Raw genomic sequence first — 15,240 nt, forward strand, 5'->3', positions numbered from 1 at the left:
CTTTACGCATTTCTCACTTTACGCGGGCCACCGTGGGTGGAGTAGGGAGTCCTCATTTCTCTCCTGGTGTAGTTTGGAGTGTTTCTTGGCTTCTCATCTAGTGTTGGTGGTGGCCAGTGTACCGCGGGCTGGGAGCGTCATGTCAAGAGTCAGGTCAACATTGACCGCCAAGCACGATTGTCACTCTTAACAGTTATTTCTCTCTTTCGAGTTGAAATGTCACTTTTGTATATCACTTGAGGGTTGATCATCAGTCTTTGTACCGTTGGTGAAGGATGTTGATTAATCCAGATGGGAAGGAGGAGATGGGGAAGGGGAGGGCCCGACAGACCAGGCTGGCAGCTGTCTCTGTGGTCAAGAGACCACGGCCGCGCCAGCGGGCAGCACCGACTACACACGTCCTACCCTATGAAGGCTGAAGGAAGTGTTCTGATGGGTATGATTTGCTTGGGTACTAGCTCTCCAGCTCCCTCCTTGTAAGTTAGGTTGGTTCCTTTGGTATGAGAATAGTTTTTTTGGGTGTGTTTTACTCAAATTTGGGTTATTTTTCGTTATCCACCCATCACCTGTTTTCACATGAAAAAAAAAATCGCTAGTTTTCTTGCTGTTTTGTGTGATTCTGACATTTATCTTTGAGCAAATCACTTTTTTATTTTTTTTCCCTTCTTTTTTCTCCCCCCACCCCCTTCCACCCCAACAATGTAGGAGGATTACTAACAATATTACTGTACTTGTTTCAAGTGGACAGGACTTTAAAGTCTAGGGAAATTGTGGGGTAAAATACAAAAAATAACACCAAACAAACCTTAGAGAACCTGACAACATTTCCTAACCTTTAAAAATCCTAAGGTAAAATTTTACCTTATTCATGTTTTCGGTGGTTAGTAGGTAATGGTGTTGTTTTCGGTGATCAGATGAGGAGGGATTTATAAACTCTTCAGTGATTCTTAACATTTTTACAAGTTAGGCAACATTAGGTCAGGTTTTCAAAGGTTTGTTTGGTGTTATTTTTACTACCGTACGAACGAGAGCAGCATTACGTGTCGCCGTAACATTAAATTGGGAGAGAAAAATTAGTTGTCAATCGCAAATATCTCATTTATTTTTGGAATGCGCCGCTAAATTCTAGTACATTCTTTCGTTTCTCGATGAGATCTAAGTGGTAAGAAAAAAAATCGTATAAGTGATGGGTGGATAACAAAAAATAAACCAAATTTGACCTCCATTTTTGTGCAAATTAACAGTTTCTTAAAAATTAAAATGTTAATTTTTTGCTAAAACTGCTAATTTGCAAATGAATTGAATGTCAGATTTGAGTAAAACACACTGAAAAATTAAAAAAACCTAAACTCGTACCAAAACCCGAGGACAGCCAATGGACGCACATTTACCGAATATGATTATTCTGTAAAGTTTAATTCTGGTTTGTGCTGAAGAGTAGTAAGTTAGAACTTAAAGGTTGGTGGATTTTACTTATACAGTACTATTATCCTCTTCGCTACTGATCGGTCACGTCTCTGTTACACACTGTTGGCAAGTACTGGGCATGCACTGGCTCTCTGAATGTATCTGAACCTGCTCCAGTGAAGGTCAGATCCGTTTGAATCACAACAAGAACCATAGGAAAAATTTATATTTTATGGGAAGATCAAAATCTGATTACTATCATAAATTGACCAAAATAACTACCTACGCATCACTACAGGTCGGGCTGGCAGTGAAGGTGACGGGCAGAAAATCAAGGAGAGGAAAGTGCCAGAAGTTTCCATTTTTTTGATTAGATATTTTGCCTTGAGCGGCTAAGTTCCTACTCACTCTTTTTTACGGTGATTGCACTCCGATTGGCTAAGTATTTTCTGTTTATTTTGGTGGGGGGGTCTGTCCCTGGCTAAGAAGTTAGGTAAGGTTAGGTAGGTCTCTTTGGTTGGTTAGGTCAAGTTCTAGTAAGTGTCACCTCATTTATAACATCTGTGGAATAAATGAACAAAATCGAAAAATTCTTTCTGGTGGTAGTGGTGTTCTCAGACATTACCGTATTTGAACCTTTTTACAAGTTGAGTAAGGTTTTAAAAGGCTTGTTGGGTGTTCTTTTTAGTGTTTTCCTCCACATTTTCCCTCTACAGCCCACTTTGAACAACTAATATATATTATTGGTAATTGGGGAGGTCTTATTGGTTAAAATACTCAAAAAATATAAAATTGCACCCAAAACATAAAAAAAATTTTCTCCCTATATAAATAGAAATATGAAATTTCATGTTTGACCTAAAACAAATTGTTACCTCTATTTTTGTTAGTGGTTTCCATGCACAACAGAAGTATGGTTAGGTCTGTTTGTAGCTACACAACGATCGACTCGAGGCGAAATAAATGGCAAGTGCCACCAGTCACAGTCAAATATAATTCTTGCATTGTTTGCTGGTAATGGACGGTCAGCCAACCAGAGCGCACTCACAATAAAATAGCATTAATAGGAACTTAGTCACAGCAAAATATCCGCTGCCAGATATTATTCTTAACAAAATACTCTATATTAACTATGGAGTTCATTTCCCTGTATGCCATTGCCAACACTGCACCAGCTACAGGATATTTCAAGAACTATTCGTCAGGTAAAATGTGCTAAAATCAAGATACAGGATACAGGTACGGCAACTATATGTGACGCATCTATTGGTACGGCAGTCTAATGTACATGCGTGGTGGGCAGACTATACGATGATAGTTTCTAAGATGGCCTTCTTTCTAATTAATCTAACCTAAACTAACCAAACCTAACCGTCTTCATAACGTAACCTAACCATTGACAACACAGTATGTCAATATGGCTGCCATACCTAGCTATATCCAGTGTGATTTTTGGTGTACGGCTGTCGTATCTGTATCCACCATATAAAATGAAAACTGGCAACACTATCACATGGCAACTGTAATGCATATTGTTACAAGTTGGGGATTTAGAATATAGTTAAAAGTCTACCCAGATCCCAACAGGCAACAACAAAAAAAAAACAAAGACAATCGGACTATAAAAGGGTAGACAAAGGATGCGAGTTTTTGTTGTGTATAATAAAGTACCATAAATTCCTTAACAAAGTATTCAGCTTCTTATAAATTACCCTTAACCATACTTAACCTAAACATACGCAACATTGGCTTAACAGTATATACATATTTATACAACATACAATAATTTGAAGCAAGGTGGAGGTGGGGAGGCAATATAAGATTACAAAATACTCAAGTGCAGTGCTGAGATGGCTGACGAGTAAGGCTGAGTATTGTAGAAGACGGTAGGTAATCACTGTGCCGTAGGTTTCCAGAATAGGTGATCCTAGTGTGGTCACTTCCTAGAGTGAACTGAACTCTCCTCGATCTGGAGCTGATGAGAAAGACTTGGAGGAGGTGACGCAACAACCAGGATATGGAGAAGGGAAACCCCGGAGTGGTAACTAAGACTAGTCATACTCGGGTTTCGTCCCTAGATGGCGTTGCTCGTGGTGCTGGGTAGGTAGATCAGGACAATAGATGGCGTGGTTCGTAGTGCTGGGTAGGTAGATCATGACAATTGATGGCGTGGTTCGTAACAATATTCAGTGACAGTTATCACTGTACAGTATTCCTACCTGAGCTACTGTGGCCTTGTGTGCTATTACTTGCTTCAGTAAGAGGAAATAAAGCCAACACTGAGCCATGTGAGATTTTAGCAGGAATAGAGAATAATGTTTTTCCCAGTGGTTATTTGTCTCCTCACAGACCTTTACAGTATTTGCCTCTGCTATTTATCCATCATTTGCTCTTGAGTGTAAGAGGTTGAAGGATGACATCTTTGTGGTTTCAAGAATACTGTACTGAATTTGATCACTTACAATAATGGTGGTTGTGAATGGAAAATATTGTGTATATGTGATAAGTCAGTGAAATTTGTTATACAACATCCAGACCAATAATTTAAGTCCCGGTGGGGAGGTTATATAAGATTACAAATACTCAATGCAGTGTGAGATCAGGCTTGACGAGTAAGGCTGAGTATTGTAGAAGACGGTAGGTAATCACTGTGCCGTAGGTTTCCAGAATAGGTGATCCTAGTGTGGTCACTTCCTAGAGTGAACTGAACTCTCCTCGATCTGGAGCTGATGAGAAAGACTTGGAGGAGGTGACGCAACAACCAGGATATGGAGAAGGGAAACCCCGGAGTGGTAACTAAGACTAGTCATACTCGGGTTTCGTCCCTAGATGGCGTTGCTCGTGGTGCTGGGTAGGTAGATCAGGACAATAGATGGCGTGGTTCGTAGTGCTGGGTAGGTAGATCATGACAATTGATGGCGTGGTTCGTAACAATATTCAGTGACAGTTATCACTGTACAGTATTCCTACCTGAGCTACTGTGGCCTTGTGTGCTATTACTTGCTTCAGTAAGAGGAAATAAAGCCAACACTGAGCCATGTGAGATTTTAGCAGGAATAGAGAATAATGTTTTTCCCAGTGGTTATTTGTCTCCTCACAGACCTTTACAGTATTTGCCTCTGCTATTTATCCATCATTTGCTCTTGAGTGTAAGAGGTTGAAGGATGACATCTTTGTGGTTTCAAGAATACTGTACTGAATTTGATCACTTACAATAATGGTGGTTGTGAATGGAAAATATTGTGTATATGTGATGTTTTAAGTCTGTTGAGGAAGTGAAATTTGTTATGGAAACATGTGAGTGGTCTCCGTTTATTATTTAATATGAGAGAGACTCCAGACCAATTGTTGGGTTTGGAGTGGTTTTGTGAAAGGGTGTGGTGTACTGTATAGCCAAACTCAGTTGGGAGCCCCCAAAATAGCTGTCTATCATGTGCCAGAGTTATGGATAGATGTTTATCAGCCTTGACCGATCAAAGTGAATGCTGGACAATTTATGGAAGTAACGATCTGTGACCTGACAAATAACTACAGTATTACCCCGCTTTACGCGGTTTCACTTTCCGCGATTTCTCATTTACCTGGTGCCTCGCCAGAACCGAACTTTCACTTTCCGCGGTGCATCTACTCATATACGCGGGAAGCGGCGCGGGCAGGATGCGCACAAGGTCGCCCAGTCATCAAAACATTACCAAGTTCTTCACCCGCCACCCACCACAGCCGGCCTAAGTCAGTGATAGTGAGGATATGGACTTATATGGACTTTGAGGGGTTTGACATAGAGGCCCTGCAAGCCTATGTGGTGGATAGTGATACAATTGATACAAGTGATACAGGTGAGGGCCAATAATCTGCCCTCTGCCTCGGAACCAACCCCCATCCCTGTGTGCCCAGCCATCTTTTCTACTAATGTAAGTGTTAAAAAAACTAATATTATTGATATTTCTCTTAATTATTAATTGTGTGTGCATACCATCATAAAGTTAAGATGATAATTTTACTACAACATAGTTGTGTGTCGTCAAAAAGTGGAGTTTGGGGGTCGGGCCAGTCTCTATTGGAATTATTCCCATATGTTCTGTTGTTCACTTTACACTGTTTTCACTTTACGCGGTACCCTGTGGGTTCAATTGACCGCGTAAATCGGGGTACTACTGTATTGGCTACCAAATACAGTATATGCAGTATGTACAGTAGCTAAAACAACTATCTGTGCAGGTGGGGGTCGATATGCTACGAAATTTTACGTGTGACGAGTGACAGCCCTCATATACCAAAATTTATCGCCCATGGTCTCATATTGTTTCCCACAAAGTATGCACAGATAGTTGTTTTAGCTACTGTACCATGACTGGTAATAATTTGCAACATTGTCCTCTTAGGAGGAGTCACTCTAGGAAAAAATTCCATGGAAGAAAATTTGCTTCTTACCTCTTGAATATTATAAGAAGTGGGAGGAATTGCAACTTTTCTAATTTTGTTTTTCTCTAGATTTTGTTTAGGATAAATACAGTTGATGGACACCATGTTTTCAGTTAAAATGGTGATGCACTTGCCAGCAAATCATCCTAATGCCAATCAACCAAATGCTTCCCAGCAAACTTCTCATAACACTTAACCAGCATACCTAACCTAAAATAACTGGTACACTTTTACTCTCAGACAGCACAGGAATCTTAGAAATTTTATCTTTGCCATCAATTGTTTGGACTATTCTAAGACACTTTTATTTTATAATGTTTCCCACTCAAATGACCTAATGCCTAACCTAACCTCCTAACCAGGGAGTTCCGTCACCCTAGATCCCCCAGGCAAATACAATTCGTTTGTGAGGGAAATGTCAAAGAAGAAAAGTATCTTAAAATTGTCTAACTATTGAGTGCAAAGATAACATTCCTAAGATTCCTGTGATGTTTGAAACTAAATTACAGTGCTGTATTACCAAATAATGCACTTCCATCCTGTGATATGTATGTTAGGTTAGGTAAGGTTTGTTTAGCTGACTTATCTTATTTGCACTGTCATCAGTCTCTGGTTGTTAGCAAATGCTTGTGGGTGTGACATGTGCTCCTCGTGTATGAAACTCTGTCCAGGACAAAATCGCCAAACTAATACTGTACAGTACGGCCGTATAATTCACAGATTTTTATTTTGCAGTCCTCTATTATTAACAGATGACATTCTGGATGTACCCAAGAATATCTAAGTGTAGTTTTAAAGTTGCTGGCATTTTTGCGGCAAGGTCAGGGAGCCATTCGTTCTAGAGACAGTAATTTCCTTTACCTGTACAATATTGTATACAGTAGTACCCTGATTTACGCGGTCAATTGAACCCACAGGGTACCGCGGAAAGTGAAATCCGCGTAAAGTGAACAACAGAACATATGGGATTAATTCCAATAGAGACTGGCCCGACCCCCAAACTCCACTTTTTGACGACGCACAACTATGTTGTAGTAAAAATATTATCTTAACTTTATGATGGTATGCACACACAATTAATATAGAAGAGGTTAGGTTAGGAAAAATAAAGGTTAAATTAGGAAAAATATAGGTTAGGTAAGGAAAACTAAAGGTTGGGTGTAACACTTACGTTAGTAGAAGAGATGGGTCGGCATACGGGGATGGAGGCTGGTTCCGAGGCAGAGGGCAGATTACTGGCCCTCAGGTGAATCGCCATTACTAGGTGCATCACTATCAGTTATAGTTGTCAGGGCTTCCCTGACAAATCCCTCAAAGTTACTTTCACTGTCACTATCACTGGCTCTGGCTGGCTGTGGTGGGTTGCGGGCGAAGAACTCAGTAATGCTTTTTTGACGGCTAGTGTTGATGTTGTCTTGATACACCTTGATGTACTGCTCCATAGCCTGCACCAGCCTGGTATGGAAGACTTCATAGCGGTCATCGTCATGGTCGTTGGAAAGGAAGAGCTTCAATTTCTCTGCACACTCGATGGCACCCTTAATATTACTATGCTTTAACTTGTGTTCTTCTGAGATTGACGCACCACCTTCCTCTTCACTGACGTGATCATCTTCCAACATCTCGTCTGCAGTCATTTCAGGATCTCTCATCACCTCCAGGTTGTTTTCGTTGGTGGTCTTGGAGAAGCCTTCAGTTGTAATACTGTGCACAGCTTCTCTTGCAAGGTCCAATGCCACTGTCACAGACTGAACCTCACCAGTCACAGGTTGACTTCGCCTCTCACCTGGTATGCCATGCAACACATGCCTCCATGCGTGACGAATCGTAGCTATAGACAGCTGATCCCATGCCTCCACCAAGAAGTCTACAGCTTGTTTGACGTTAAATTTCTTCCAAAACTGTTTGACGAGAACTTCTTGAGTCACCACCTCTTGTTCCTTGTCCTCGTCGCTTTTGCTCTCGCTGTCGGTGTCACCCAGCTTACGCAATTCTTCCTTGGTGTTGGTACAGTCGTTCAGGAGCTTGAATTTCTTTGCCGAGTATGCAGCTTTAACATTGCAGATCAACTCCTGGTCCATGGGCTGGATTAATGACGTAGTGTTGGGAGGAAGGAAGACCACTTTTACGTTGGGGTGACGATCCATAAGTAGGGGCGAGTGTCCTGGTGCGTTGTCAAGGAGCAACAAATTCTTGAATGGAACATTTTTTTGCTCGCAGAATTTCTTCACGTCGGGAATGAAACAGTCATCAAACCAGGAGAGTGACAGAGTAGAGAACATCCACGCCTTGTGTGCGGTCAGCCAGTGGACATTAATCTTGCTCATGTCCACGTTCTTGTAGGCGTGCGGCTTGCGGGCTGTGTGAATCACCGATAACTTTGGTTTACTGGTGCCGGAGGCATTGGTGGTAAAGAGGACAGTGAAGCGCTCCTTCTGCAACTTCCGACCCCGAACCTTGCTGGCAGACTGGACAACAAAGGTCTTGGTAGGCAGCTTTTTCCAAAAAAGGCCGGATTCGTCCATGTTGAACACCTGGTCGTCAGTGAACTGCCCTTCCTCCATAACCTCACGCATGAACGGAGGAAAATCTCTTGCCGCCACACGGTCAGCACTCGCTTCTTCACCACCAATGTTGATGATATTGTTCCTCCTCTTAAACCTATGCAGCCAACCAGAGGAAGCATTGAAGGGTTTGGGCTCTGCAATTCCCATCTTACGTGACACTGCTGCGTACAGTTCACGTGCGTACTCTTGAACAGATCGCGTGTCCACCGCCATGTTGCGTCGCGCCTGACGAATCAAATAACTCGCCAGCAAATTTTCCACCTTTAGCAGCACCTTGTTCTGGCAATACTTGATCATTGAGGCACCTGCAGACTTTGTGATTCTCATGTGCTCTTTGATCTTGGCTACATCCTTCTTAATAGTACGAATCGTAGATTCGTTGACTCCATGCTGGCGCGCAAGATCAGCTTGACGTGTTCCTTTCTCCAAATCTTGAATTATCTGGTATTTCACTTCGTAGCTTAGGGAACGGCGTATTTTCTTTGGCTTAGGGCGGCTGGGTCCAGGTAAGGAAAGGTTTCTCTCTGGTGGCGGTGGTCCGGCGGAAGCCATTTCACAGAGCAATGGATGCACGTATACACGGTGTGGCCTGGAGGGATGAAACTGGCGCGGCTAGGTCAAGCATCGTCTTTCCTCCCTCCCTCCCTCCCTCCCCGGGTGGACACGTCATAATACTTTAAGACAATTACAGCTAGCAGCGGAGGGAGGTAGGGATGCATGGCCAATCACAGTCCGATACGTCATATGACGTCACTGATAACGCAACAGAGACATGCACTGCGCAACCTTACCGCGCGGCTTGCCCAGGCGGAAGCGGGAGCAGGTGGGAGGGACGAATCTAAAAATAGCGTCGAGCCAGACACTGCGCGTATATGGGTAGATGAACCGCGGAAAGTGAAAGTTCGGTTCTGGCGAGGCACCGCGTAAATGAGAAAATGCGGAAAGTGAAACCGCGTAAAGCGGGGTAATACTGTATATGTGTGCTGTACACACACACACACACACACACACACACACACACACACACACACACACACACACAGACAGACAGACAGAGCCTGGTCAGCAAATGTTATTTGCGGATTTGGCGATTCGCGACCATTTTGAGTACCTAACCCCCGCGAATTTGGGGGCCCCTGTATATTTAAAAATAATACAGTACAGGTACATGTATATGTAATCATTTACACACACAATAATTGAAAAGTTTGTGCCAGGATTTCGTGTGTAAGAAACGGCGCTGCTCTTGTGTATGACGTACAGTATTTATCTTTTAGCACTCACGTACAGAGGTGGCACACTGATGTCTTTGTCTTCTTTAAAAAATCGGAAAAACAAAATTGGTAAAGTTACAATTCCTCTCAACTTTTTTCCCAAGAGCTGAGAAACAAGTTTTCTTTTATATGGTTTTCCTAAAATTGCTCCCTCTAAAAGGATAATGTTGTTAACTAGCACCACATGAGATTTGAATATGAAGTACCTATTGTATTTTTGACAATTGAAGACAACTTTGCCCATAGGTTAAGAAATGCAGTGTTGTCTTGTTATTTACTGGACTAATTTTTTCCTGAACACTAATCTGTGTCCATCTATATTGTCCCTCTGCCCACTTTGGTTTATTCTTGAATTAAAAAATTTGTTTTCATCTATAAAGATGGTTCATAAAGTACCTGGCTCACCAGGACCACTGTTGATAGATGTTACTGGAAATTTTGCTGGGTGCATTTGTGCGTAAATGCTGGATGGACTTGGTAGACACATCCATTACAGGTATGCAGCTGGATAGTGACAATTATCCAGTGTCTGATCCAGGCAAGGATGAGCATCATCGTATGAATGAAAATTCTTCACAAGAGACACACAAACAGGTACATAAAAAATCCATACTCTACTAAATTTTAGCTCTGCTAAAAACTGTGGTAATACACAAGGGGCCCCACTTTTAGGTTGGGGTTAGCCTCTTTGGCCTATTTATATATGCATACCAAATTTCAGTTGTCTATCTTAAAAATTGTGGCTGTGTATAGCAAAGAAACAGAAAATATGTGTTTCTGATGAGTGGGTTCCACCTTAGGAGAGGTATGCTGCTGATATCGTAATTATATGTTTTCATGTTTCTTGTCTCAGTTTGAACTTCCTCTAGACTGATATCTTGCCCATACAGTAGTACGTACTGAATTTTGAGCTGGGAAAATGCTCACTGATGTTGCTTTCTTGCCAGTAAATATGTAATTTTGTAAGGAATGCAATACCGGTAAGCACAAATTTTCTTCAGTTACGTACATGGTTTGTGATAGGTTCCTATCTTTGCAACTGCTACTATAAGATATCCCCGGTCCAAACTTTTAGAAAAACTATTGAAGATTATTTTAGTAATTAAAAAAAATTCTTCCTTAATTAGAACTAATTTTACACACACTGGTAGCAACATTTCTTACATTTTTCATAAAAGAATTGAGACCCCATCATTATTTTGTCAGAATATTTAGTTTAAGGATCTTTTATTCAAACATTTTAGTAGAGAATTTATTCAGGATCATTATGGTATGAAATTCATCTCTTCTGACAATTAGAACATATGTTGTAATAAAAGATTATAGCTACACTTTCGCTAGCCATAAATATTTTCGCTAGTGCCCATGGTCAAAGTGTAATGAGAGAGTGTTTGTCTGAGCATGATGAGATGCATAGTTTAGATTCTCTTAGACTCTGGAAAAGATTCCCCAGCCCCCAGAAACATTTTAGGGGTGTGGGTTTTTTCCCGGTTTGAGAGAATTGTCTCATTACCCGGAAATCTCCCAAACCTGGGAGAGCTCTGCACCAATTAATCCAGTTAATGGGGCGATCACTATACTGTACAGTACTGTGTTCAGGCATTCCTGCATTATAGAATTTCGCTCTACGGAATTTTGAAATAATTACTGTACAGTCGGCCCTTAACATACGCGGGGGTTAGGTAACAGAGATACCCGTGAATGTTAAAAATCCGTGTACTATTGCTGCTCCCCCTAAAAAAACCCTGGCCCCCTATGTCCTTATTTACCGTATATACCTGTGTGTAGTTCGAGTTTTTAAGACCAAATTATTTGGCAAAAAATTGGGGGTCAACCTCTAAACGAGTAATAGTTTCGTTAGGTTGAAAAATATTTACCAGTAACTACCAGTTAACAATGGAAACGACGCACCAACGCACCACCAGCTGTGAGTGTCGGTACAGTTGCCAGGGCAGATCTCTTGCGTCATAGCAAGCCCAAAGTAGCCAAATGCATGGTATGGTAGCACAGGACGATGTAAAACAAAGTGTTCATTTTTTAAAGTTTATTTATAGATACTGTACATAAATTTTTGTTCATTACATTTGAAACATCAATCTTTGTTAATTAAATTTGAAACAAAGGAAAACTACGATACCGTATTTTCATTAAAATACTGTATTACATCACAAGTATATTTTACCTTAACTGTGACTGAATGAATATATTCTCAGAAATAAATATGGAAATGTAATATTTTGGCTGAAGTGACGTTCATATTACAGTGGAAAGTTGGATAAAATCATGACTTTTGCTTTCTTTCGTTGTTCAAAAGATTTTACCGTAATCGCTTTTCGAATGGTTTTCAGTTAAAAAACTGTTGTACTGTATTACAATAATATTCTATCCTATCATTAGCCTCATAATCCCACAACTGAAAACCATTCGAAAAGCGATTACGGTAACATCTTTTGAACGAAAGAAAGCGAAAGTCATTGCTTTCGTCACTTTCCACTGTAATACGTACGTCATTTCAGCAAAAATATTACATTTCCATATTCTCAGAAATAAATAGTAGTTTTGCTGAAACGTAATGTATTTCAATGTAAATTAGGATAAACTACATGAAAACAAAAGACTTTACCTAACCTTCCGATGTTCAAGATATGTTACTCGTTTTTTTAATAGTTTTCGGTTAAAATACTGTTATATTAGTGATATTCTATTCATACTGTGCTTGATATAATACATTCACGGAAATGTAATATTTTTGCAACTGCAATGCTGATGTCAACACAAGCGTGGTTACAGCGAGACTGACTGAGTGAGGGAGAGCTATGCGTGTGTGTGTGAGGTTGGGGAGGCGGGCGGTGTTGATTGCTGTAGCGAGTTGAATGGCGCGCGATTTGAATGTACTTCAATTACTTCAATGTACAGAATATTCCTCCGGCGGGGCAATCCGCATATTTGCAAATCCGTGTATGCTAAACCCGCGTATGTTAAGGGCCGACTGTACTATAATTTCAACCCAAATTTTTACCCAATTTGTAAAATTAAATTTCAAGTGTTTCTCTGTGGTAGCCACAAAGTGGTTGGAAGGCTGCTCACCTCCCCAGCTGCCAACAACCACCACAACAATGGTGATGCTCTGAGAATTTTCTTCAGCTTGTGTTCAGTTATGTTTCTGTGTTTAGGACTTTATTCACCCTTATGGAATTTGGTTAATTTATAATGATTTTCAAAAGATAAAATTGTGAACAATAAATTTCACCGAAAGTATAAAATTTATTTCGTGTGGATTCTGGCATAGTTCTCTTGCCTCTCTAGTTGGTTGCTGTCACAACAACAATGGCACTGCTCAGTTTGAAGTCTTTCCCCAGTTTGTGTGTGTTTTGTTCATTTATTATGACTGGTTAAAACCATTTAATTTCACACATGTGTGTGCTTGTGACACGTTTTTGAGTTTCATACGAACTCATCTTAACTCTTATTATGGAAGTATGTGGGAAAAATGGTTTCTCGTTACGGAAATATTTTTGGGAACAGGAACCCTTGTAACCGGGGTGTGCCTGTATGTAAGAAAAGTAAGAAGGAACAAGATCAAACATCAACCCATGGTGTACTGACTGACTGGCTTCTTCCCCTGTCTTGGCTACATCTAGGTGAGGTAACCATGAGGTAAATTATATAGCAACTGTATGTTTATTGATATCTGTGATGTGACATTCTTTTAATTCAAATCTTTTGCCCATCAGAATGTTCCTCCTCTGGCACCACCAGCAAAAATTGCCTGATGTTTCAAATAAAATGGTATATAAACAGGAAAGTCCCCCTGCCCTTTTGTCACTATCATCTGTTGCTTCAGTATCTCTGATCGTTTGGTGCTTATGAGGATGACCTCCCACTGTTTGACACTTATTTGTCATAGTGATCCCAATGTGTGATGGTTGGAGGAACCATTACAGATCTGGTCACTTTGCAGTTAGAAGTCCTACAGGACAGTTTTGGGACACTTCTGTTTACAGTTCTATACCAGTACAGTAAACTTTCAGGGTTCAACCCACAGGGTACGCTGAAGGAAAGTGAGAACGTTAAAAATAACATAGATTAAATTAAATAGAGACCTGCTGACCCCAAACTCCACTTTTTCTCGGCATAATACCTATGTTCTAGTAAAAAACATCTTAATTTTATGATGGTACATGCACACAATTAATACTAAGAGATAGGAAACAGTCGCCAAGTTAATGTCCTTTCAAATAATGGACTCAACTCCTCTTCTCACACTACACTGCTGGCTCTTCCCCTGGAGAAATTTTTGAAAACCACTGATTTTAAGGTATAGTATAAATAATACTTTCAAACTAAAGTTAGGATAATATAATTGACATTGCTGGATTCTTGTAAGAACTAGGAATATTTTGAATATAAATGTCATATGGTTTGCACAAAAGATAACATATTTACTCAGAGTAAAATACTTACATTAGATCTAAAATTTGTATGTCTAATGCAAAATCTATGATGTTTATATTCAAATGATCATCAAATTGTAAGAATTCCAGCAATGTAAATTATATTCTGGCTGTGAATTGTATGGAATTTATGAGCTAAAAAATATCTCAGTTAAATATAAAAAATATTCTTCACGATTAATTATGTCAGTCAGTACTCCACCTTGCCTCTCATCCATCTCAGCAGTGGATGGTCGCTGCCTCTCCCCACCCCACTAACCCTCCCTACCAGAGAAATTGGGGAGAAACCAGAATATTTACCTTTTCAGTAATAAATAATACCTCCGACTAAAGTTATGATCATATACTGACATTGCTGGATTCCAAGACCAGGAATATATGTTATATTTTACAGATATATTACTCAGAGTAAACAAAATACTTACATTAGATCTAAAATTTGTATGTCTAATGCAAAATCTATGATGTTTATATTCAAAATGATCATCAAATTGTGTAACGGCAATAAATTATATTTGGTCGGTAATTTATGAATTGATGGAGCTAAAACAAATATCTTCAATAAATAAACAAAATATACACGCAAAATACTATCTGTCAAATAAAATACTTCACCTCCCTCTTCCCACCTGCTCCCCTGGGTCCCTCTTCCTCCCTACCAGACAATGATGATTGTGGTATAAAGTATTTACATTTTAGTAATAAATAATTTCAGACTAGTAGTAATTGACATTGCATTCCCAGCACTGTGAATACTAACATATATTTTCACAAAGGTATCATATTTGGAGTAATTGAAATACTTGCATTAGGGATCTAAAATTTGTATGTTTAATGCAAAATCTATGATGCTTATATTTAAAGTTCATCAAATTCTAAGAATTCAGCAATGTAAATATTCTGTTTATAATTTGTAAGGAATTTTATGAGCTCCAGTTCATTTCGCTGAATTTTGTCGTTGTTGAAACAATAAGAAGAAGTGATGGGTTGATTGCATCCGGATGCTCAGAAAGGTTGAACCTGTTTGTATGCTGATAAATATTTTGTGAAAATATGTTGAGATATTGAGGGTAATGAAATCATTATGTTTGATATTAATATTTGATGCTAGGAGGT

General features: G+C 39.9%; 1 protein-coding gene across 1 annotated transcript in view; it reads left to right on the forward strand.

Annotated features, from left to right (window-relative positions):
* Positions 1-10,093: 10,093 nt before the first annotated feature.
* LOC121859644 (ATP synthase subunit delta, mitochondrial-like) overlaps positions 10,094-15,240 on the forward strand; it is a 48,422-nt gene continuing 43,275 nt past the window's right edge. The window contains exon 1 of the mRNA XM_042356579.1: positions 10,094-10,264. Coding sequence (XP_042212513.1) covers positions 10,094-10,264 — 171 coding nt within the window. The remainder of the gene's footprint in view (positions 10,265-15,240) is intronic.

The sequence above is a fragment of the Homarus americanus genome, unplaced genomic scaffold (genome assembly GCF_018991925.1).
Source record: "Homarus americanus isolate GMGI-L3 unplaced genomic scaffold, GMGI_Hamer_2.0 scaffold7626, whole genome shotgun sequence".
NCBI lineage: Eukaryota > Metazoa > Arthropoda > Malacostraca > Decapoda > Nephropidae > Homarus > Homarus americanus.